General features: G+C 40.3%; 1 protein-coding gene across 8 annotated transcripts in view; it reads right to left on the bottom strand.

The window, feature by feature from the left end:
• FAM178B (family with sequence similarity 178 member B) overlaps positions 1 to 26,433 on the bottom strand; it is a 211,584-nt gene that overhangs the window by 54,243 nt on the left and 130,908 nt on the right. For all 8 annotated transcript variants that reach the window (XM_056813064.1, XM_056813065.1, XM_056813059.1 and 5 more), the window contains 4 exons: positions 12,671 to 12,803; positions 1,121 to 1,214; positions 556 to 732; positions 35 to 132 (listed from right to left, as the gene is read on the bottom strand). In XM_056813064.1, coding sequence (XP_056669042.1) covers positions 35 to 132; positions 556 to 732; positions 1,121 to 1,214; positions 12,671 to 12,803 — 502 coding nt within the window. The remainder of the gene's footprint in view (positions 1 to 34; positions 133 to 555; positions 733 to 1,120; positions 1,215 to 12,670; positions 12,804 to 26,433) is intronic.

Below are 26,433 nucleotides of genomic sequence, written 5' to 3'. Positions count from 1 at the left end.
TCTCACTGTGGAAATGGAGATGGAAAAAATGTACCTGCCACGGGTAGTAACGTCCAGGACAAGCTGTACAGCAGCCAACAGGTTGTGATGGTGATCAGACACCCAGCTCAACATGCAGCACAGCTCTGGGAGCTGCCAAAAAAGGAAATGGTGATCATTAAGGCCAGTGTGGAACACAGAAGTGATGCAGCTCTTTCTCCTTTGTAAGAACCCAAACCAAGTAGCAAGCCAGGTACTTTGGAAAGAACCAGACAACCTCCAAGAACATAGCACTTGGGGGCAGGCTCATGAAGGTGTTAGGATTCCTGAGGTGGAAAGTGAGATAAGAACTTTGGAGAGGTACCCTGATTTCTTTTCAAAACTCTGAAGTCACTCATCTAAGAGGACAGCAAGAGATCTCTACTATGACATAACACTTCTAACATGGGAAATTTTAGATTAAGAAAGGTATTAGCAGAGTTTAGGAGGTTCTGAGGAGTAGAGGCAGAAATGAAAGTCTGAGCACCATCAAAGAACTCCAAGACAGGCCAGTGGGAGAGGCCTGTTACTACCTACCTTCTCTGACCAGTCTTTAACATCTTCAAGTAACATGAGCAAGAGCTGCTGGAGGTCAGTGCTGGGGAGCAGCCGTAACTGTCTATCGAGACTGGCTCTGCATATTAGATACATTAGGTTGAGCAGTTCTCCATCTGTGTAAGCACCCGGTTGGGCCATCACACACAACGTCAGGAACTAGTGAGAGAGAAATCACATGGGAAGTGGGGTATCAGGAATGCCCAAGGGAAAGAACAGAGTCACTCTGAAGATTCCCCTTAGCAACACTGGATGTGATTCAGGAGAAAGGAGGATTGAAAGAGGCCTGAACTCTAAGTCATTTCATGGGTTCTCAGAGCAAGGCATTGGAGGAAGAGAGGGAGAGAGGGAGAGAAAGAGGGAGAGAGGGAGAGAGGGAAAGAGTGAGAGAGGGAGGGAGAGAGGGAGAGAGAGACACAGAGAGACAGACAGAGAGAGAGAGAGAGAGAAAGAGAGAGAGAGAGAGAGAGAATTGGCTGTTACTTTCAACATTGTGGAAGGCAGAATTCGGTGAAAGAAAACGGAGAGTGGGTCTACCCAGACTAACCTTACAGATGTAACTAAGGTTAGTTTCCAGCTCAGTCTCTAGTGTAGAGCCTTCTTGCTCTCTTGAACTCATACCGTTAGCAGTCTCATGGACCCTAAAATGAGGCAAGACAATAAATATGGATTGCATATGGATAGGATATGCAATGAGGAGAAGGCAATAGGAACCTGAGAGACAGAGAGGGGAAAGGATCTTGTTCAAAATTACAGATTGAATTTAGAGATACATGAAGTAAAACCCAATTGCCTTGACATGCAAGGGTCCTTTGTAAATTTTAATTAAATTTTTTATTAGAAAATCCTGCAGGGGGCAGCTGGGTAGCTCAGTGGATTGAGAGCCAGGCCTAGAGATGGGAGGTCCTAGGTTCAAATCTGGCCTCAGACACTTCCCAGCTGTGTGACCCTGGGCAAGTCACGTGACCCCCATTGCCTAGCCCTTACCACTCTTCTGCCTTGGAGCCAATATACAGTATTGACTCCAAGATGGAAGGTAAGGGTTTAAAAAAAAAATCCTGCCCCCAGCCTTTATTTTCTACCTGGAATCCCACCTATTAGTAAAACTAATCATCCTCCTACTTATTCCTAATCACTTTCCAATGATAGGGGGGAAAGTTTCTCCTTATTTTGTGACTATCAGAATAACTTAAGGACTGTAATTATTGTCTTATCCTGTTAAAATCTTAAGATCATAAAGTGAGAACTAAAAAGGACCTTTAAGGTTATCTGGCACAATGTCTTCATTTTACAGCAGAGGGAAAATGGAGCTCAGCATGGTTAACCAACTTATTCAAACACAAAAATAGTAAGTATGAGAGCTGTGGTTTGGACCCAAATGCTGAAATGCCAAATTCGCTATTCTTCCCACTCCATCCCACCACCTCCCACTTTGTAAAGTAAAGGCTAGAGTGTAATTTCTCTATAGATAATAAATCCTGATAATGCCAGGTATGATGATGACAATACCTGTTATGCTGACCACGTTGCATGAGAGAAATGCTTGGAAAACTTTAATATGTTAAAGGTTATAATTCTTCAGGGGCAGCCTGGCAAAGGGATGGAGGGCTGGCCTGAAAGTCAACAACATCCAGGTCCAAATCTTGCCTCTGACTCCCACTGTTTGTCTGGGTGACCATAAGCACTTCAGCTCATATCTCAGAACCCCAGGAAGCTCTCCGAGACTCAAAGTGACAAATGAGGTGCTGACCTGCATCTGTGGAAGGACAGCTATCCCAGGAGTTCTCCACATCAATGATATCACAGATGGAGGTGACTCTAATTCTCAGAGGAGCCTTTTAGGACCCACAAGAGTTGGCACCAGTGGCCAATGTGGGAGGCTCTGGGGGTGGCCTTGGCCACCCTTTCCTGATTTTAGCATTTATTAGGAACAGAAGAGGGGCAAGGGTGGGACCTCAGAAAAAGAACTCTGGTGTTTGCTGGTCTGGGTGGTACATCTGGGATAAGTTGGGTTTATGCCCACATGCAAGGATAGTATTGTGGGCATGTGGATCTCAGCACATGAGTGGGAATGGTTTAATATTTCTTGGTGCATTTTTGAATTTGAACTTGTATCATTCTGCGCATTTGCTGCAAATGTGACCTTTCCACAGGATTATCGCAGAGGGATGAGGAATGTTGATAATGGGGGCTGATGAATGTGCCTTTTCTGTGTTTTTGTGGGGGCAGCATGAAGATAGTAGGCTACAAATATGACTAAATCTTTATGTAAGGGTGGGATTAAATGACAACACTCTTCTTCAGGAAAAGAAATGCTGACCTTGATGACTACATGAGAATGAGGAGGAAGGGCCAGCCCTCCCCAGCACTTTAGCCAAAGCCTATAAAATGAAACATTCATTAGGGTTCAATATGCTGGTTTTCTTCAGGAGCGGCATGCAGAGCATTTTAGTCTAACTGACGACAATGGGTTTCTCTATTCCCTGCACTTCTGAGGAATCACTTGACTGAAACTTTGGCGTCTGTGGCTGCTATTCTGAGAATAAGAATCATCTGCTCCCACGGGGCTCCTCCATAGTTCCCAGTGAGAAAGCATGGAGAACAGGGATTTCACAGTTGAACAACCCTCATTCCCCACCTGTACTCAGTTGGCTATTAGTAAGTAGACAATTCCATTGTTCCTCTTCATGAACAAGGTGATTTCATTTATCCTATTTCAGTTGATACCTGGCTACAAACTTTCAATAAAGCTGAGAGAAAGGAATGTGTTTTGGTTGTCAAAACCTAGATCTAAGAGTCTGCCCCAAATCAATCACATGCCTGCTCTGTACCTCAGTTTCCATGTGTGTTCTCCCCAGCACTGAGAAAAAAAAAATATTTTCTCCACCTAAAATTATCTGAACTCTTTAAATGGAAGAATACTAGGAAAAAAAAAAACCATGTTTAGTTCTGGCCCTCCATATTGATTACTTTCATTTCTGTTTTCAATTCAATATACATTTAAGTGGCTGATATGCAAAGCAATGCACCAAACACAGGAGAAAGATAGCAAATCTGGTTAGCATTTGGTCACTGTTCTTGTGGAGCTCACAAGAGGAGCAGACAGATACAATATAGTCACTAATAATTATAACATGATAGTTACATTAGAACAGTGCTTCTCAACCTTTCTAATGCCGTGACCCCGCAATACAGTTCCTCATGTTGCAGTGACCCCAAACCAAAAAATTATTTTGGAGGCTACTTCAAAACTGTACTTTTGCTACAGTTATGATTTGGAATGTAAATACCTGATATGCATTATGTATTCTCATTGCTACACATTGAGAGGTTGAGAACCACTGCATTAGAATGTTGTTATGAAACTGCGTAGCTAGGTGATTCAGCGGATAGAATCAGGCTTGGAGATAGGAGGTTCTGGGTTCAAATATGGTCTCAGACACTTCCCAAGTAGGTGAGCCTGGACAAGCTACTTAACTCCAGTTGTCTAGCCCTTATTGTTCTTCTTTCTTGGGCCTGACATTTAATTTTTTTAATTTAAATTAAATTAAAGTTTCATTATATATTATATAATATATATTATAATATAAAATATTATATAATTTATTTTTATTTATTTATTCTAAGACAGAAGGTAAGGTGGAAGGGAGGGAGAGAAAGAAGGAAGGAGGGAAGGAAGGAGGGAGGGAAGGAAGGAGGGGGAGGGAGGGAAGGAAGGAAGGAAGGAAGGAAGGAAGGAAGGAAGGAAGGAAGGAAGGAAGGAAGGAAGGAAGGAAGGAAGGAAGGAAGGAAGGAAGGAAGGAAAGAAGGAAGGAAGGAAGGAAGGAAGGAAGGAAAGAAGGAAGGAAGGAAGGAAGGAAGGAAGGAAGGAAAGAAGGAAGGAAGGAAGGAAGGAAGGAAGGAAGGAAGGAAGGAAGGAAGGAAGGAAGGAAGGAAGGAAGGAAGGAATGAGGGAGGGAGGGAAGGAAGAAAAGAAGGAGAGAAGGAAGGAAGGAGGGAAGGAAGGAGGGAGGGAAGAAGGAAAGGAAGGAAGGAAGGAAAGAAGGAAGGAAGGAAGGAAGAAAGGAAGGAAGGAAGGGAGGGAAGAAGGAAGGAATGAGGGGAGGGAGGAAGGAAGGAGGGAAGGAAGGAAAGAAGTAGGAAAGGAAGGAAGGTGGGAAGGAAGGAAAGGAGGGAGGGAGGAAGGCAGGCAGGCAGGAAGGAAGGAGGGAAGGGAAGAGGGATGGAAGGGAAGGGAAGGAAGGAGGGAGGGAAGGGAAGGAGGAGAGAGAGAGAGGAAGGAAAAGGATCAAATGCTATGTGATATAGGAAAGAAGATAGCTCCTTCCTGACAAGCTTCACTTAGGACTCTTCTTTAAAGGATTCAACAGGTAAGAAGAGACAATGGAAATTACAGGCATAAGTAAAGGTATAGAGTACAAGAGACAGAGCATAGTCTAACTCTTGCTCTCCTTTTTATCAGTGTTTACTTTTCAAGAACAATATAGAGGAAAGTCAGGAGAGATCTGGGATCAAATCCTGCCTCTAGCACTTTGTGACAATACCCAAAATACTTATGTTACTTAAGTCTCCTAAGAAAAATAATTTTAATAGTTTTTAACTCTACCCCAGTTTAACAAGAATAAATTAATACCAACACTATTTCTGAGTCCCTATGACATCCAACGGCCTGAGGTAGCGGTGGCTGTCTTGTTGATTTTGGTCAATTAGTGAGCCACTTTGCCAGGAGCCAGGCTGGCTTGGGCTGTCACTGTACAGGCAGGAACAAAGCTCTCCTGGCAGGAAGCAGCACTGCACATCCTATAGGCAGGTGCTGCTAAATAAAACCAGGCCTTTCGATTTCAGCTCTGCATAACACATGGCAAAAGCCAATGCAAGGAAGAAGAATCAATGCTGAGCTAATGGAAAAGAAGAAACAAACCTTACATGGATCAAATTACACTGTCCCCCAAACAGCCAGTTAGAAAAAACTCCTCATGCTTGACAGAATATTCCTTTGATGTATTAATTGCCGTTTATTTATCCATTTAGCCTATTCAGTCAGGCTGCCCTTTCCAGGAACTGAATGGATGAAAGCATCTGGCACCATGAGAACAGTACTGTGACCTGATGATCAGAGCAGCGAGGAGCTTTTCACTGGGACTCAGACCAGTGCTATGCATCGGCCTGGAGGTGCTCAGCTTTATCTTTAACTCAGGGTAAAGTCTTGGGGACTCCAGTTACAGACTATGAAATTTGGTGGGTTAATTCAGCCTCCACTCTCAAAATCTGATTACACACAAAAATGGCTTTCAGACTGATTTTGCCAAGGTTTTTATAAGTATCTGGTTCAACACAACAGCATCCATGACTGTTGTTGTTCATTTGTTTCAGTTGTGTATGACTCTGTTAACCCCTTTGGATTTTCTTGGCAAAGATACTGGAATGGTTGGCCATTTCCTTTTTCCAGCTCATTTTACAGATGATGAAACTGAGGCAAACAGGGTTAAGTAACGTGCCCAGGATCACACAGCTAGTAAGTGTCTGAGGCCAGATTTGAACACAAGAAGATGAGTCTTCCAGACTCCAAATCCAGAGCTCTATCCATTGCTATCTATGACTGAACATATAGGTATAAATTCATACTGAGTAGTCTCAGATATTCCTCTGTTTCTTCACTTCTCCCTGTTTTTTCCAAGTGTTTATCAGCTAAATCTCTGCTCTTCTCTTCCTTCTCACTCTCCAAATCTTTAATTCTATTCATTTCCTTCCAAATATAGCCTTCTGGGGCAGCTAGGTGGTTCAGTGGATAATTAGACCTGGAGTCAGGAGAACCTGGGTTCAAGTCTGACCTCAGACATGTCCTATACAAATGGCCTTGGGTAAATCACTTAACCCCAACTGTCTTGCCCTTACCACTCTTCTGGCTTAGAATCAGTACTTGGAATCAATTCTAACACAGAAGGTAAGGGTTTATATAAACATTTATATTTCTATTTCTACTTTCTATTTTCATCCTTGAACTTTCTCTTCACAATAGCACTCCTAGTCTTATAAGGAATTTTATGTACCCCAAACTAGCAACAAACATCAGTCACCGAGAGATCTGAACATTCTCCTTTAGGAAGTATTGTGTCTTCCTGATTGGGTTAAATCCCTAACTTCTGGATGACAAGTACCATTCTCCCTCATTTTAAAGTAGAAAATGAGCTAAAAAGAGAAGAAAAGGGATTTGCCTACTCATAATAACCAGCAAAACAGTAACACTGTCTGTCATCCAAGCAGCTTCAGCATCCTGGTTTTCAAACTCCAAAATTATGGCAGGCATTAACTGTGTCCCACTTTGAAGGGACTAAGAGTTAGTAAATGCAAAAAGTAACCTAGAGTCCTGAAGATAGAATGCATGTGAAGTGATAGGAAAAGCCAGGCAGAAGCAAGTCCTTTGGCAGAAAACTGCTCTGAGGGCTGGGTCTGACAAGGCCATTTAAAGCCATCCGGATTGGTCAGGAGGAGACACTTGCTAAGTAAAGATAAAGGAGCTGAGTTTATCCACCTGTAGTTTGCTAGGCTGCTGCTCAGGCCCCACTGTTAAAATGGATCAAAGTAACAGGAGGACTCTGGGGGTTGGGTCAGGAAAGGTTACATCAGAGAATTATTCATTCCCTCTTGCAACCTGAGAGTTCTATGCTTCTATTCCTTATTTGGCTTCAATTTAGTTGTTAATTTCTTAGTAAAACTCTGACCTTGCTTTAGCTGAATTAAGGGAAGGGTGCTGTGTACATGCCTAGTCTAACGTTATGGGGGAATGTTTAGATTTCCTTGGAGGTCTGATTTAGGTGGGTGGCAGCAGGAGAAAGAGAAGGATCTTTCTGGGAAGGGGACCTTTGGTTTCAGTTGCCAAATCTCTGGGCCTCCTAAGGATACTTGACCATGAAATCAGACAACTCTTAGCCTAGAGTTTTTCGCAGTTCCTCATATAGTCACTAATGATGTCTCACACCTCTATAGGGCAGATAGTTGACTCAGTCCACCCCATCACTGCCAGAAGGCCCCCTCTAACAACAGCTACTCCTACTCTCTTCCAGGCTAATGAACCAGGAGACGAGTGCCCCCTGCTGACTCTTAGTCTCAGCAAGTTTTTTCACAAAGGTCTCCCATCTAGCCCAGCCCATAGAAGCACTGGGTATCTCTAGGCTGAAAAGCCTGCCAACAACTCACTTAAATGAGACAGAACAGGGAAATCTTCATTGAGCCTAAATCCCACTGGGATTATTAATCTCTCTCTTTCCACAAGACCCAAGGGCATATACCAAATTATTCTAAATGACTCTTAAAATACCTATTTTTTTTTCTGGTTCCAAAGAGATGATATGTTAAGCCTCTAATACATCCAAAACCCTGGTAGCAAAGTTATCTACTATAAAATTAGTTCCTACAAATCTCCTACAAAACTCAATGGAAAGATGACTCCTGGTAATAGATTTACATAAAATCTAAAATCATGCATTTTCTCCCTATCCCATCGCAATAGATTTAATCTTAAAATATGACTGATGGTTCCAAGTCTAGAGAATCAAAAGGAAAGAAAATTAAAAAATTATTCATACAATGCTTCTGATTCGAAGGCAACAGGGTTCCAAATGCTTTCCTTTCTAAAAAGGAAACAAGTACAACTGGTGTTAAGATATTCAGTTGTGTCTCTGACTCTTCATAACCCCACTGAGTGTTTTCTTGGCAAAGATACTGGAGTAGTTGCCATTTCCTTCTTCAGTGCATTTTTACAGATGAGAAATCTGAGGCAAACATGGTTAAGTGAGTTGTCCAAGGTCACACAACTAGTGTCAGAGGCTGGATTTGAACTCAGGAAGATGAGTCTTTCTCAACATAGGTCTGACCACCTAGCTGCCCACTAAGAAACAACACTAGTATTCTGGAACAGCCATCCATTTGCTCCAGTATTTGAAATGAGACTTTTGGAATTTTTATACAGAGGAATAGGTATGAAGCTAGTGAGCCTTAAAAGTACCTTAAAGGGGTGGTGGGGGGGGGGAGGATCTTTATAGAGAGGAAAACAAACTGAACTGTCAACGCTTCCTTCCATTTCTTTACTTATCATCTGACACTCATCATAGGAGCTAAAAGCAGCCCAGCTGATATCTCCTGGCTCCACTCCTTGTCCCAAAGCCATCTCCTACCTTGCATTTGTTTTTTTTTTTTTCTGTATGTGCTTCTCTTTCCCACCCAACCCAGACAGTGTGATTAAAGTTCTAAGTTGGGGAAGTGGAAAGAAGCTTATTACACTAGATCTGGAACTTGGAGGAAAGAGAAAGGGGCAGGATCTTGGCAGGCTGGCACAAGTGTAGGTTATTTATAGCTACAGCAGAATGTGGTAAAGTTTAGTTTGGCAGCAAATTACTCAATATAACATCGGAGCAGATAGTGAGTGTTCAAATTCATGTTCTTAGCATAATTCTATTTTCTGTTGATGCTCATTCATCCATTATATGACAAAGGTCTGAGGCACCACTGGCCTTGGCCTCATTATTCATGATCAGTACAAAATCCTACCTAGTATATAGATAGTATCCACTACCCATTGTGATTTTACAAAACCTAGTCATATCTCCCACAGACCTAAAGAGTGTTGGACATTTCTCTAATAATTTTCAAATTTTTAAAAATTAACTATGATGTAAAGATAGATAGATAGATAGATAGAGCACTTTTAAGAAGGGGTATGTTAAAGATCAAACCAAAATCAGACATTACCATTCCAATAAATTTGGGAATCACTGCTGTAGCAAATGTGAAGACCCCAGGTACTAACTCTGGATGAGATTCTAGCAGCCCTGAGAAGTCCCGGGCCCTATGAAATTGGCAGCATCCAGATTCTCTATCACTTTGAAGGGCAATTTCTGCTCTTCTGCTTCAAGTTATCATGCCCTCTGCAAAATGACTGGGTAGAATTACTTCATCCTTGGGATTCCAGGGGGTTGAAATTTCCTCAGAAATTATAGGAAATTCATGGAGGAGTTCTAAAGGATATTCCAAAGCTCCAAGGTGGGAAAGCAGGCTAGGGATACTATATTTTATTTTATTTTATTTTCTTATTAAGCCCAGACTTTCTTAGTAACAACTCTAGGCAATTGGGATTAACTAACTTGCCCAAGTTCACACAGCTAGGAAGAAATTGAGACCAGATTTGAATGCAGGTCCTCCTGATTCCAGGACCAATACTCTTATCCATTGAGATACCTACCTGTTCCCAGGTTGAGAGTTTTTTCTTTTAAACCCATACCTTCTGTCTTAGAATCAATACCGTGCATTGGTTCTAAGGCAGAAGAGCAGTAATGGCTAGGCAATAGGGGTTAAGTGACTTGCCCAGAGTCACACAGCTAGGAAGTGTCTGAGGTCATATATGAACCTAGGACTTCCCATCTCTAGGCCTGGCTCTCAATCTACTAAGGTCCAGAAAAGAGAAGTGACTTGTCATATAGATAAAAATCCAGTTCTCTTGATATTATAGTACTATAGCACTTGGCTCTTTTTTATGCTTACCATTATGTATTCTTCACCCTACCCCTTTCCCCTCTGGTTGGATGTCCCCAATTCCAAAGTCTCCAAAATGAAAGCCAATTCTTCAGTGGAAAGTTGAGTCAGAATTGTCTTCTCAGACCATAAACACCTTCCTCCTTCCAATCTCAAAACAATTTATAGTTCTTCCTACAAGACAGCTGAAGAAACTGAGCCTACACTACTTAGGGAGTTATACTCACCCCCTATTAAGAAATAAGAAGTCACTTTGAACTTTTATTGTATAGTCAACATATGGACACTAAGGTTTAGCTAGCAAATGTGTCACCATATGTGACATAAGTCTGTGTGTAACCAGTGCTTCTAAATCACTTTTTGACCTGTGTGGACAACAGAGGACCCAGAACATTTCTCAAGGGGAAAACAAAATTGAATTCACCAGAAGTAAGATGGCTCTGATCCTCCTTTCTGGGAAAGAAGATGATACTTACTGTTGAAAGTATACAGCTCTGAGTTCACTCTGGCAGGAAAACATAAGATAAGATAGAGGAGGAAAAGCTATCTATATACTACAGTATCTGGAGCTGACTTCTCTTCCTTCCACTGACCTTGAAGAGGGACTTTCTGGTGACCATGGGGGAAATGGGGATGAACAGCTATTGCTAATTAGTTCGGACTACTGAGTTTCCATGAGAAAGCAAGGGGTAGCCTAGGCTACCACTGGAAAAAAATAGATGTTCAAGCTACTGCTATTAAGGCTGCCCACCCAAAAAAAAAAAAAACTCAAATAGCTGGTGTTCAAGATAATCAGAGTCCAGTATTAAGGGGGAGATTCTAATCCTAGAGATTTTCTCCTCTGAGATGATTTCCAATTTAGCCTATGTCTTGTTTGTTCATAGTTGTTTGCCTTTTATCTCCTCCATTGGACTGTGAAATTCCTTTAAGGTAGAGACTATTTTTGCCTTTCTTTTTTTTTTCTAAACCCTCACCTTCCTTCTTAGAATTAATAGTGTATTGATTCCAAAGCAGAAGAATGATAGGCAATGGGGATTAAGTGACTTGCCCAGGGTCACACAGTTAGGAAGTGTCTGAATCTAGATTTGAACCCAGGACCTCTGAGTTTGGCTTTCAATCCACTGAGCCACCTAGCTGCCCCCTTTTGCCTTTCTTTATATCTTTAGCACTGGACTCCATACCTGACACACAGAAGGCATTTAATAAATGTTTTTTGACTTGGCACGATGTTATGGAGAATAAAGATCATAAAGAGAAAGGATCCAAAATTGAAGACTGACAGCTATTAGTGAATCTCATTAGCCTTTGGAGTTAAAGAAGATTGAGTCCTTTTTCTACTTTCCCTTATTTCTAGTGTATATGCCTTAAACGAAAGCAGAAAGTCCCTTTCCTTATTTTTCCCCCATAAGTTTTAGGTTTAGGCAGTTCAAAAATACTTCTACCCATCTCAGAAGATATGGAAGGGCAAGTGGAGGTTTGGCTCCAGTTGAAGAACTATATCTCCATTTAGGTGTATTTGATCTATTTCCTTTCACTTTCTACATATGTAGTAAACTATCTTAACAAATAAGAATAATAACTAACACTTATATAGCACTTATTATGTGCCAAGCACTGTGCTAAAAAGCTTTATAACTATCTCATTTGATCTTCAGAATAGTGAAGGTAGGTGCTATTATTATCCCTATTTTATGCATAATATAAAAGATTGAATCTGTGAATGTGGGAAAACATGACCTAAGAAAGGAGAGCATAGATAGTCTTGAGGCTCATGAGTTACATACAGATCATAGATTTTACATTTTTTTCATATTCTAAGTAATAAATCCCTTCATTCCCTGGATTAACTCTGGACATGGCTAATAGGGATAGAATGAAACTTTCCAGGGCCATTGTTGAAGTCATAAACATAACAGCAAAAAATTATTCTAGGTATCTACAAACTTAGCCAGTGACTGGTGGAGATACAGCAGTTTTTGTTGTTGTTTTCAGAAAAGAAACAAAAACTTTTCCACACAATGCACAGGGACACTGACAGAACAACTAGGCTGGCATAGTCATTTCAGTAGGCAACCCAGATACTTCAATCCCTTAGTTGGATAATAAATATAGTGACATGCTACCTTCCCGTAGGCTTACTGAAGGCAGAACTCGTCACACAAGCAGATTTAGATTGCAGTGTCACAAGTGTCATGTGATTTCTGCAATGTTGCAAGAATCTTGGACATAACAGTCAAATTTAATTTTCTTTAGTATTGGTTTGAACATACTACTATGTGTAGTTATGTTTAGTTGGGCACATTATTAAGTGTCATAATATTTAGATGTTTATAGATTTCTGCCATATATTCATAGGTATTTACTGATGTTTGTTCTCATTAGATTGTGAGTCCCTCAAATGGATGATGTCTTCCTCAGCTTTTCTATTTCAGTATAGATAATACTATAATATTGTGCCAGGGTTTGAGTTTGAAATAAATGGTGATGACTAATTGAGAAATCTCTCTAGTGAGAAGTAACTCACCATCAAGGGTCAAGATTTCAAAGTTTATGAGGAGGAAACACTTACCTCCTATCATGGAGAGAGGGCATAGGCTGAAGAGATGCTTTGAGATATAAGTTAGAGCCTCTTGCTCCCAAACTCTGAAAGGTCATGATAATCTCTTGTAGTTTGGGGCACCACACAAAGGTGTTATCGCCACCTGTTAAGTCAAAGGACATAGGGCCGTGATGATGAACCTATGGCACAGGTGCCAAAGATGGCATGCAGAGTGCCCTCTGTGGATATATGGCTGCCCTTTCCCCCTTCCCCCCCCCCCCCGAGTTTGTTTCTAGAAAGGCAGTGGGACTCAGGTGGATCTGCTCCCCTCCCTCTTTCCACTGTGCCTGTTGACATTTTTTCACATCCCCTGCCCCTCTGCCCAGCAGCCCAAAGAGAGTGCACAGCAGGTAAGGTGGACAGCTCACAGGTAGCAGAGCTGGAGAGGAGCAGAGTGCTTGGGTCACATCCTTATCCCTCCCTACACTCCTTCACTTCATCCAGCCCTCTGTCCAGTAGACCAATGGGAGCATGTTCTCTCTCCTCTGTGTGGGATAAGTGGGGCAGAGCACAACTGGCACTCAGTGGGGGGGAGGAGCACATGGGCACAGTACTTGGTCTGGGGAGTGGAGTAGGGGTTGGTCCCAGTACTTTATCTCCAAAAGGTTCACCATCACAGACATGGGTTATTACCTTAGTTAGATAAGAGAAGACCCTTAGGAAAAAAAGTTAAAGAATGTTATCACCAGTACTCCTGGCAGAAGTTTTTATTAACTCACAATTCCTGGATCCCATTTTTAAACATCTATTCCAAGGAAATCAAAGACAGAAAGGGCCCACATACACCATATGACCAAAAAAGTCATATCATCCTTTTTTGCAACAACAAAAAAAAAACTAGGAGCAAAGCAAGTGCCCATTGTTTGGTGAAAGGATGAAAAAACTGTCACATGTGAATGTTATAGAATGCTATTGTGCCATAAAAAAATGAAGAATGTGAAGAAATCAAAGAAACATGGGGCAACTTACTAGAAATCATGAAGAACAATATACATGTCATAATACATAACAATGGGAATGAAAACACTAAAAGGAAGCCAGACTAAGATAATTTGTTGTGATAAATCATATTCCCGGAGTCTAATGAAATATAATTCCTTCCTTTAAGTAGAGGTAGATGTTAAATCAGTCAATTTTGTTTAATTATTTTTCTTTGTTACAAGGGAAAATATAATGTGTATGTTGAGGGATGGGTGATGCATGACGACTATGGAATAAAAAATAAAAAGCATCACAAACTTCTTTTAAAGAACTGCATAAGTTCCTTTTGTTATCTTGATAACAGTGGAAGGGGGGATTAAAAGCGAATAAAGGAATGGTGTGAGAGATAGACTTAAGAGTGTGTGGTAGAGATGATCACTGATGAGTTAGAATCCATTTATCTCTCCTCCCCCTCATCAAAGGATTCAAGAGGGGGTATCCCTGTGATGATGTTTGAGCAGGGATGGACTGAGACCATTGCCCAGACAAGAGGCTTCTCTGTAGGATGAGGAATAGACTTCAGCTCTGGATTTTGACTTAGACCAAAGCTTACTAGACAGCCTTTCCTAGTTCCCTCTTTCTCCCCTCTTATTCTTTCTTATCCTCTAAAAGACAACCTTAATCTGACTGATTTCTCAGAAGGGGTGATTTATTAAACATGAACAGGGAGGGTTAGAAAGGAGGGATTAGGAAACCCTAAGAGACACCCTGGCAGTTTGTGTCTTCTCTGCTCAGCTGAGTCAAACAGCTATGGTTTCTGTGTTCTTCTTTTTCTCTAAACTATCTACTAGACTACACTAAAATCAGGTTGCTAGTGTCTTTCTTGGGAAGGTACAGGTTGGGACAAGTCTTCAGGGTGACCCCCATGAGGTTTCGGGGTTGAACATCCCTCACCAGCAGATGATGGTCACTCTGCTTTGATTGATGTTCAGGTGAATTCAGGGATGCTTTCTGATCCTCCAGTACAAGGGGAAGTTGAGGAAAACCTCCGGTATCCCAGTGATGGGTCCCAAGCCCAGGTCTTCGACTCCCATCTCCCTCAGAGTCCAGAGAGCAAAGACCCCCTCCTTTGTTCTATTTCCCACAAGCCTCTTTGTTCCTTCCAACTGTCATACTCCTGTCCTTGCTTGCAACATTACAAATGGTCCCTTTCTGTGCCAAGCTTATTCCTACACTCTACACTATACACATCAATGTAATCTATTTGTAAGGTTTGGGGTAGTAGCAATTGCTCAATAGTTATACTACAATGTTGCCATTTGGGAAGGATACTTATTCCATAACTATCACTTGGGAAAAGTGAACTAAACTATTGACCAAAAAAAGAAACCAAGGATTTGAAATAAAAATATCTCAAAAAAGTTGCAAGATATAGCAGAGTTACATGTTATATAGAGTTGAGAATAGTAGTAAAAATGATGACCAATCATAATTAATCTCTGAATATTCTGGTTCTTCCATTTGTATACCAATCAAATCCTTGCCTCCTGGTTCATAGCCTAAAAAGTCTAAACAAAATATATTCCTAGCAGGAATAGATAAGGCAATGGCTGTGAATTTTGCTGAACTGATTTAACTAGATTAGTAAAACACAAATATTATTATTAGAACAAAGGGAAAAAATCAGTCTTTTTCTTGAGAAAATTTACAGATAGAAGAACAGAAAAATAAAATACAATGTGCTATACACTTTCCCAAATGGCAGGCATCAACATGCACAGGAAACTGCCCTGCCTCAACCTGCCAACCTTGCAAATAACAAAGTATGTGACTTCTAAAAAAATTCCATGTGCCACTCATGGAATAAGTATAAGATCCTCTCATTTTTACTGAATGGTCTTATCTGAATTTCCTACTATTATCTGAGTCTTGGTTTCCCCTTCTGTGAGAAGGAAATATTTTACTTCTAGAAAGATACATAAATACCTAAGAGCAAGAAATAAACTTGACCAACAGGTACCTGAATAGGAGAGAAACTGAAAAGAAGTGACAACTAATGAAATTAAATAATTTAACTCTGACAAGAACTTTGATACCTTAAAATGGGTAGATTGCCATGGCTAGATTATCATTTAAGAACTCAAACCCCAGTGTTCAGGCAACATTTCAAAAAAAAACTTAAACCTCTTATAAACATTAGCAGAGAAGAACTCAAACTCTACAGACTTCCAGAGAGTAAAGACTTAACAGACTACATCCTCATCTCTACAGCTAATCTATAAGCAATGAAGCCTGGCTCTTTAAAAAGCCAAGCCATTTTGAAGCAATGGAATTACTCACGTTGAATTTCCCTTGTGCTAGAGGCATCAAAGCAGAATGATGACTACTAAAGGAATAGTGATACATTTAGGGAAAGGAAAAACTCCTAAAACTCAGTAAGGGAACTCTGATAATCTACTGATGGTAGGGTCAAAGAGCATGGAAAACAAGCAGAGGACTAAATCAAAGGGCTTCCATCAGCTGGTTGTTGCCATGTTCATTAATTTGGATCTATATTTGAGGTTAGACAAGCTACAGGACAATCTAATTGGATTCCCAAAGAAGAAAATACTTTCATGTATTTGCTTAATTCCTTCCTCCAGTTTGACAGAGGCAATAACATTGTTACTCTCTCCACAGAGATGTTAAGTTAACTGATTCTGGTGAAGCCACATAGATAGATTTTAGCCACATAGATAGAAATGTGTTTGCAATGACTTCTAATGGACCTCAGTGGTCATCTGGTCTAATCCACACACCAAATGAATACCATAACATCATAACCAATGATTGTCCAGCTTCTACTTGAGGATCTCCAAAGATGGTGAACCTGCCTCTTGAGCCTCTTGAGGCAACTCATTCCACTTGTGGACAGCTCAAATTGTTAGAAAGTTTTTCCCAACAGGAGGACTGTATTTACCTCTTTGCAACTTCTTCCATTGTTCTTGATTTGGGTCCCTCTTCTGGAAACAAATGTAAATGTAATATCTGATCTTTCCTTGGCATGATGTGTGTGTGTGTGTGTGTGTGTGTGTGTGTGTGTGTGTGTGTGTTTAGCAACCTTCAAGTTTTAAAGGGAATACTGGGGTAGAGAAAAGTGGATATGCACACTATGCAGCCATTCTAAAGGTCTCATGACTTCTGGCTTCCTGAAGACCTCATCTCTTACCCTGAATGACTCCCCAGAATCTCCTTGTCCAGAGAGAAGTTTGAATGCTTCTATCAAAGGGGCTTAAAGAAAGGGACATAACAAAGAGCATAGATTGGAGTGCCCAGAGGAAGTAGGGACCTTTTTCCTGGGAATTCAGAATGAGTAGGTAGGTGTCAGCTCAACCTGGCTCTCTGAAGAGAAGGCAAAGTGACTGGTTACCTTCTTTTTCTCTGGCATACTTTTTGTTATTTCATAAATAATTATAAATTAAGACACAGTATCCAGAGAATTTTAATCATTATCATATGTGTATGTATGTGTGTGCATGTGTGTGTATGTATGTGCAGAGAGACAGATAGACAAACAAACAGAGACAGCCAGAGAGAGTTTCTGTCTGTGGAAAAGCTTTTGGTGTCGCAAATGAATGTTTTATTTGGAGTCACAAGACCGAAGATCAAATCCTACCCCTGACACTGAGTAGCTGTGTTGCAAGTAATTCAACCTCTCTGAGTTTGTTTCCTTATTTGTAAAATAAGGTTAATAACACTTATACAGGTTTATATATAGGGAAAGCATTATATAAATACCAATTTTTTTAAGGAAGTATGTAAGTAGAGAAATTATATGGAATGAGATGCTAGGTCAGGTAACAAATAAAAGAGAGGACTAGACATTTTTTCTGATCTTCATGGCCTTTCAAATTTCTACAAAATAGAAATTATGGTGTAGAAATAAAGTGATTTCAGCAATAAACCAAGAACCAAAAGGAAGTTAATAAAAACAAACCCAAACTCCATGAACTGTCACCTAACTCTAGCTCATCACAGTTCTGGTAGCAAGGCTATATAAACTTACCTGACCCATGAACATAGAACAAAATGTAATCTTACACACTAATCTCCTGGGTAGAATGGAAGAGCTCTGAGAAACAGAGGGGACAAGTCAGGACACTGTGTGTGTACAGCCCGGGATGAGAGGAGAGAAAGGTGCAGGGATGTGTGAGATTCCACTAAGCCTATGGGAAAGAGCCCAGCATTTACCTGGGACCAGTTCCATCTTTCCCAAAAATTACTTGGGGCAAAGACCTAGCCTGGAGAAATATGAATTGCCTAGCTACTGAGATGCTTTGAGATCCAGCCATTAAGGAAACCATCTTGAGAGGGGAGTGTAAAGCGTAAATTTAGGGTTGAGACTGAATGTAAAAATTATTGGTTGCCAAGGATTTAATTTCTTAAATCCTAAATTAAACACTCAAGTCAGGATTGAACTTTATGGTGATTTAATTACAATAGGAAGAAGAAATTAAGAAGGGGGGGGGGGGAAGAGTTAATTTAAATTGCTCCGGCTCAGGCTGAGCCAGGCAGGAGTTCAAGGTCTTGGCCAAGGGGGCCTCCCCTGAGAGCCAAGAGAGAGCCAAGGGAAAAGGGAGTCAGTCTTATCATTCACCACGTGACCGTCTCAAGGAAGCTGTCTGAGGGAGCTCCTCCAGGCTCGAGTTCTAGGATCAATCTCCACAGGAAGTGACAAGAACTCCAAAGGCAGTTCTCTACATCACTTCCTGTGTCTCACATGTGCCAATGGTGGCTCAAGCTTGGCTTAGGACAGCCCAAGGGACAGTCAGTTGTTTCTGATTTGTCACTTGCTAGCATATGCCAGTGTAGTGTGGGTATGTACATTCCTGGGTACTAGACTAAGCAAGATGGAGAAAATCTAAAAATCACAGGAGGGAGTCAGAAAGTGAACAGTAGAGAAAAATAAGAGAGAAAAATATTGAAATTTTCAAAGGTTTCAGGAGGAAGAAAACTCAAAGACTTTGATCATAAGCAGATAAACCAATAGGGAAAACATTAGCAACAGAAAGAAATATGTTTCCTAGATCTAATAAACAAATTCAGGCATCTATGAATAAATACTGTAAAACAAAGGGAAATGATTCAGTGCTTAATGAGGCAATACCCATGGATTAGGAGGAGAACCATAACATACTATTCTTGAGTGACTTAAAAGAGAAATGAGAATTGTGAGATCAGAATTTATGGAATTGAAGACAGGAAATGTAGAAACAATTTAAGGATTAATCCACAAGTTGAGGGGGGAAAGCCTGAAACAGAACACACATAAAAAAACCTAAGGGGGGGGGGGCAGCTAGGTGGCATAGTAGATACAGCACCAAACCTGGAGTCAGAAGGATTGGATAAGAAAAGAAAACTTCACAATCTGTTTTAACAAATACATTTTGTTATACCACTACTAGGTCTGTATCCCAAAGAGATCCAAAAGAGAGAGAGAGAGAGAGAGAAAGACCTATTTGTACAAAAATATTTATAGCAGCTCCATTTGTGGTAACAAAGAATTGTAAAATTGACAGGAAGTCCATCAATTGGGGAATGATTGAACAAGTTGGGGTATATGATTGTAATGGAATATCATTGTGCTGTAAGAAAGATTTCAGAAAAACCTGAAAAGACTTGCATGAACTGATGCAAAGAACTAAGAGCAGAACCAGAAGAACATTATACACAGAGACAACAATCTTATATGATGATCAACTGTAAATGAGAACTAATATTAGGATTACAATGATCCAAAATAACTCCTAAGAATTTAGGATGAAAAAAAAAAACATTTTACAATTACAGAGAAAGAACTGATGGAATCTGAACATAGATTGAAGTTTACCATCTTTCAGCTTATTTTCTTCATGGTGTGTGTGTGTGTGTGTGTGTGTGTGTGTGTGCGCGCATGATAGCTCTTCTCCCACAATATGATGAATTTGGAAATATAGATAGCATGATAGCACAGGTATAATATATCAAATTGCTTATTATTTCAGGGAGTGGGAAACAGAGGGAGGTAGGAAAAGAGACAATTTAGAACTTAAAATACTAGAAAATGAATGTTGAAAATTGTTTTTATGGATAACTGGGAAGAAATAAAACATTATTGAACTAAAAAAAAAGTGAGAGATTGCTCATAGGGAAGCAATGATACCATGGGAAGTCAGCTGGTCTAGAGTCAAAGGACCTCACTGTGCTTCCTTGCTCTGCCTCCTGATCTCTTTACAATGTTGGTCACAGCCTTTAACTTTTGTTACCTTTGTGATCCTCAGTTTCCTCGTCTGTAAAAATGAGGGATTGAATTAAATGTCTTCTGAGGGGGCAACTGGGTAGCTCAGTGGATTGAGAGCCAGCTCTAGAGATGGGAGGTCCTAGGTTCAAATCTGGCCTCAAACACTTCCCAGTTGTGTGACCCTGGGCAAGTCACTTGACCCCCATTGCCTAGCCCTTACCACTCTTCTGCCTTGGAGCCAATACACAGTATTGACTCCAAGATGGAAGGTAAGGGTTTAAAAAAAAAATGTCTTCTGAAGTCCACTCCAACTCTATGGTCTTATGACTATGAGTAGGTGACTTCTGCAGTCCCTAAGAATGACAGCCTTTCAGGTGTTTATATATGTGTGTATGTATATGTGTGTATATAAATTACTTGAGTTTGCTCTGAAAAAAGACATTTAAAAATGGACACATATAGAATAAACCTGAGGGACTAGAAAAAATGTTCTACTATGCATCATGTAAATAAAAAAACACAGAAGTTGCAATCATATTATTTGACGCTATAAAAAACAAACATTAAAAAATGAAAAAAAGGATAAATAAGAAAATTACATTCTGCTAAAAGGAACCATAAACAAAGAACCAATAGTATTATTGTGTCTTTCATGAGTCTTCGTGACTCCAGAGGAAGCATTTTATCCACTGTTTCACCTACCTGTTCTAACATTAAGCTTATATTACTCCAAATGCCTTTAAGCATCCAAATTTATAAGGGAAACCATTAAGTGAATCACAAGAATACATAGCCAACAACATAATAGTGAGAGGAGATTTCAAACTACATTGAATAAAAAGCTTTCAAAAAATAGGGACCTAGCAAAATTAAAACCATGTGGAAACAAGATGAGGTATATATCACCCATATCACTCCTATCTGCTACTAGAATTATCCCAAAGATCTTGTCAGAGAATCTACAGAACTTAAACAGAATCTGAAAAGGAACTGAAAGGACCTCAGAGGTCATCAATGCCCCTCATTTTACAGATAAGCAGAAACACTGACTACATTCAAGTAAACTGTGCATCCCAGTTTTCCTGAGCCCTACATGTCCAGAGTAAGTTTTCTGGAGAGCAGAGACAAGAGAAGGAATGCAGAGAGGGTGCCAGGACTCATGTCACTGACCTAGGGTAGCCTTGAGATGTCATGCCCCCTTTTCACCACTTAGTTTCACAACTGTCTTCCCAGAGTTGTGTGGTGAAAGTGAAACATTAGAGAAAGACTTGATGGAGCCTTCTGGTAACTCCTAGGGAGGTTTAATTTTGAAAACACTGAAACTTGAAAATAAGGATATTGGGCCTCAAACATCTGGGTAACAGTTCATCTCCAACCTCTCCTATTCCTCTGTTCTAATAGTTGTTTTGTCTGGAAACTGTTCCTTTAAGCAACATTCTCAGGATTACTTGAACATTACAGGACTTCAGGGGGACAAGCTGTGAGAGAAGGGTCATATCTAATATAAAAGTGGTTTTTCCATCTGTGCCAGAGAAACAGCCATGATTTTACATAAGTCAACAGCTCTTGAACTCATACAGAAGCTACCCACACAGCTCAGCAGGAAGCAGGAAACAACATAAAGAAAAGAATGATCCCACCTGAGAGTACCACCCCCAGGAACGCTCCTGCTCACTATTCTCCTCTGTCTCCATCCTCTCCTCATATACACTCCTTATGATCTTGACCATAGGGAATAGGGAAAAACTCATTGCTGGTTTCACCTGAAATAAATTGTGTGCCTTATGGGGAACACAACAGGGAGCCAGAACCCACATGGCTGCTGTCTGCTCCCTCCTGGAGTGAGTTGCTAGGGAGTGTTTCCTTGTATTACGACCTCAGGGAGGCCAGATGCAATACTGCTGTCCTGTTGGGTCCTTCTTCCCTAGAGGTTAGAACAGACTCTGACCACAGGCTCTCCATCCCCAGGATCAGACTTATAACACAATGTGGAAAAGAAATTATAGGATTAAAAATCAGTTTGACGAATATAAACGATCCCCACAATCATCCTATGCTTCTTCCATTCATGACTGAACTGCCTATGCTAGGGGCTTTCACTCACTCTTCTACTCAACTCTCACAATCTGGCTTCCAATTGAAACTGCTCCCTCCTAAGTCATCAATTATCTCTTAATTGCCAAACCTAATAATGGCCTTTTCTCAGTCCTCATCCTTTCTGACCTGTCTACAGCCTTTGGCACTGTTGATTATACTCTCCTTCTCTATACAATACTGTGTTCTTCATTTGTTTTTATGAAGCTGATTTTTTTCCACAGTTCTCTTCCTATCAATCTGACCACCCCAGTCTCCTTTGCTGAATCTTCATCCAAGTCATGCCCAACCAGGAGTGTCTCCCCTGGTTCTGTGCTGAGCCTTATTCTCTTTTCCTTCAATTCTATCTCACATAGTGATCTCATTTACTTTGTATCAACTCTATTCAGATGATTTCTGGATATGTTATCTAATTATAATCTTGCTCCTGAGTTCCAGTTCCTCAGAGCCAAGTGCCTTTTGGATGTCTCTATCTGAATGTCCTATTGGCACCTTAAACACCACATGCCCAAAGTGGAATTCATTACTTCCCCCACTCCCTTTCAAACTCTCCCCTGTTCTCAACTTCCCTATTTCCTGTTGATGGCACTTCCATTCTTACAGTCACAAAACATCACCATCTTTCTAGGCTCCTCACCATCCTCACCCCACATATCCAACTGTTGTCAAATCTTTGTTGTTTCTGTCTTTACATCTTATGTTTTTCCCCTTCTCTACACTCATATGGCAACAACTCTGCCTAATGTCTTCGTTACCTTCTGCTCAAACTATTGCAATTACCTTCTAATTGATAACCCTGTCTCAACTCTCCACTCCAAATCCTCCTCCACTCAACTGCCAGTGACTTTTCTAAATGATACATCTGTCCATGTCAATCCTCTAACTGTAGTTGTCCTCCTATTGCATCCAGATCAAATATAAAATCCTGTTTGGTATCCAAAGCCTTATCCAACCTGGTCTCATCCTGCCTCTCCAGTCTTCTTACAAAAATTTTTTGCTCTGTCCCATGTACTTTATGATCCAGCTGCAGAGCCCTATTAGCTGTTGTTTTTTTCACAGGGTACTCTATTTCCTAACTCCATGCCTTTTCACTGGCCATCCCCCAAGCTTGAAACATTTTCCCTTTCACCTTGGCCTCCTAGCTTTCCTAACATCCTTCAACACTCATCTCAAGGGAGTTAACAGCCAGAAGTACAATGGAGCTCCTCCCCACAACTCCTCCCCATAGCTGCACACACACACACACACACACATATACACACATACACACGTGCACACACGCATATACACCTCTTCCATATAAATCTAGAAAAAATATCAGATCAAGTCCTGACTGTGACATTAAAGGAAAAAAAAACAGTCATTTTTTTTCATCTCTGGTTGGTATAGAGAGACAAAGGAGTCTGCAGATACTGGAGATGGGATCTAACCAGTGTTGGCCTCCTAAGAAGCATTCTATCTAGCACTGGAAGATGCCAAAGGCAAAAAGAGGGCCTGGATCCAGCAGGAAAGGGATAGAACTTGTTCAGGTGCAAGAATAGATCCCAATTAGCAGCTTTGTTGCTCACTATCTAGGTCTGAGTCACAAATCCAGGGATGAATGAAGAGAAGATCTTGAGTTGGTATTTTAGGGTGAGTGGTATTCATCAGCCCCAGGCTGTGCACTGAATGAGAAGCAAATTCAGAAGGGGGGGGGCAGCTATGTGACTCTGACTCCAGGTACAGGGTTTCATTTCCAACTTCAGCCCAGTTTAAAACTAGCTGTGGAATAACCAACGCAGAAATCCCAGAGTAAATGATAATTTCCCAATCGGCCTTTCTGTCACGAATCCAGCAGAGCTTTCTAGTTGCCTGATAGTAGCTGAGGCCAACAGAAGTCTACTGGAAGTTCAACTAGGGCAAGCCCACAAACATTGCTCAGACCCAAAACCAGTTCAACAATTTGCATAGCTCCGACTGGGAGGACAGAGTCAAACTTTACCTTAGATCAATTAGACCACTCTAGAAGCACGGAAGACTTCAGGTCCCCAGACTGAACTATCTTTGAGATATCACAATAAAGAGCTACTATAGTGACAGGGTGCTGGAGACACAATTCCAGAAGAAGAGCTACAGACATCTAAAAGCAAACCTTCAAAGACAAATAGCTTGGGCAGAACATCAACTAGAATTCCTGGAAGAATTGAAAAAAATTAAGAATATTTTCATAATCAAACACTAATATAACGTATGTCAGATTATTTACTACCTCAGGGAAGGGGAGGAAGAGAATCTGAATTGCAAAATGTCAGAAAAAATTGCCTAAAATTATTTCTACATGGAATAAGTAAAATTCAATTAAAAGGCAAAAGCAAAAAAGAATATTTTCATAATTGGAATGCAGGACCTAGGGGGAAAGATTTGGGGGGGGGGGGAATGAATGTTATGGAAATTGGAATTGTAAAGGGAATTAACAACTTGGTACAAGATGTACCAAGCTTGCCCAAGCAACAGATTCCCTAAGCATAAGAATGGGCCAAATAGAAGCTAATGACTCCTGAGACAAGAAGAAATAATTTTTAAGTCAAAAGAGTGAAAAATAGAAGAAAATGGATGGTATCTCAGCAAAAATAACTGTCCTAGAAAACATATTGTGAAGAGAAAATCTATGACTAATTGGATTACCTAAAGACCATGACCAAAAAGAGAGCCTAAACATCACAGAAGATCATAGAAATCATAAAAGAAAACTGGCCAAATCTCTTAGAACGAAAGAGAAAGGTGGAAATAAAAAGAATCAACCAGTTGCCTTCTTAAGGAAATCCCCAGATCAAAATATCCAATAGTATTATATTCAGGAGTGTGCTGATAAATATTTAATAACTGACTTTGAAGGGGGCAGCTGGGTAGCTCAGTGGATTGAGAGCCAGGCCTAGAGATGGGAGATCCTGGGTTCAAATCTAGCCTCAGACACTTCCCAGCTGTGTGACCCTGGGCAAGTCACTTAACCCCCATTTGCCTAGCCCCTACCACTCTTCTGCCTTGGAGCCAATACACAGTATTGACTCCAAGATGTAAGGTTTTCCAAAAATAAGTTAATAAATAAGTAACTGACGTTGAGGGGAGGGGGTAGAAACATACTCCTACAAGACTTTTTAAAAAATCCTTACCTTCTATCAGTATTGGTTCCAAGGCAAAAGACCAGTAAACATTAGGCAATTGTTATTAAGTTATTTGCTCAGGGTCAAACAGCTTAGGAAGTATCTGAGGCCACATTTGAACTCAGGTCTTTTGGGCTCCAGATTTGGCTCTCTATTCACCGAGTCTCCCTTCTTGATAGACTTTTAAGTTAAATCAGCATTATTAACAATTTTCCCACTTTCTTAAGTCTAGACAATAAACAATACACAAAAGTCAAGTCCTGCTTTGCAGTATTTGCCAATAACTGAAGTCTAAATGCTCATGCTGAAAGTTTAACAATTTGTTCCTTCAGGCCAGTTTTGAGTTGGCTCTAACACATCCCTGATTATAGCCAAAATTCAGAGTTTTCAGTCAAATTTTAAAATTCTGCAAGTATTCAGAAAGAAAGAATTGAAGTATTGATGAGTCAGTCAGGATTATACATGATTTAGCAACCACAGAGGTTAAATTGTAATATTCCAGAAGGCAAAGGATATAGGCATACAATCAAGAATAACTTATTCAAGGCAGCTAGATGACTTAATACATCCACTGAGAGATAGGTCCTGGGTTCAAATATGGCCTCAGAGACTTCCTAGCTATGTGACCTTGAGTAAGTCACTTAACCCTAAGTGACTAGTCTATACTGCTCTAATGCCTTGGAAGATATTAGCATAGATTCTAAGACATAATGTAAGAGTTTTTTTATAATTTTAATTTTAAAATATAGTAATTTATTCAGAAAAACTAAAGGTATCCTATAGTAGGAGGAAATGGGTTTTTAATGAAATAGAGGACTTCCAAGCATTCTGTATAAAAAGACCAGGGTGGCAGAGAAACTTTGAAATATAAACATGGGAATCAAGAGAAACATAAAAAAAAAGTAAGTATATGGTACTAAACCATTTTTATTCCAAGAGATGATAGACAAGTCTCCTCAGAACTTTATTACAATTAGAGGTCACAGAGGGAGTTCAATTAGGCAGAAACCCTAGGAATAGTTCTGCTATGTTTTGATAATTAAAAAAAATGAAAAGGGAGGATAAAAGGAATATGCTAGGAGAAGAAAAGGGAGAGGCAGGATAGGGAAAATTATCTCACATAATCAGGGTGAGCAAATAAAAAGTCTATATAAACCATGAGAAAAATGTGGGGGAAATGGTCTATAATTGATCTTCACTCTCATCTGAACTGGTCAAAAGAAGGAAGAATACACCTGCACATACACACACACACACACACACACACACACACACACACACACACACACACAGAATTGGGTATGGAAATACATTTCACT

Source organism: Monodelphis domestica, chromosome 1 (assembly GCF_027887165.1).
Source record: "Monodelphis domestica isolate mMonDom1 chromosome 1, mMonDom1.pri, whole genome shotgun sequence".
Classification (NCBI taxonomy): Eukaryota; Metazoa; Chordata; class Mammalia; order Didelphimorphia; family Didelphidae; genus Monodelphis; species Monodelphis domestica.
Note: the sequence above shows the minus strand (reverse complement) of the source record. Positions and strands in the feature narration are given on the sequence as shown.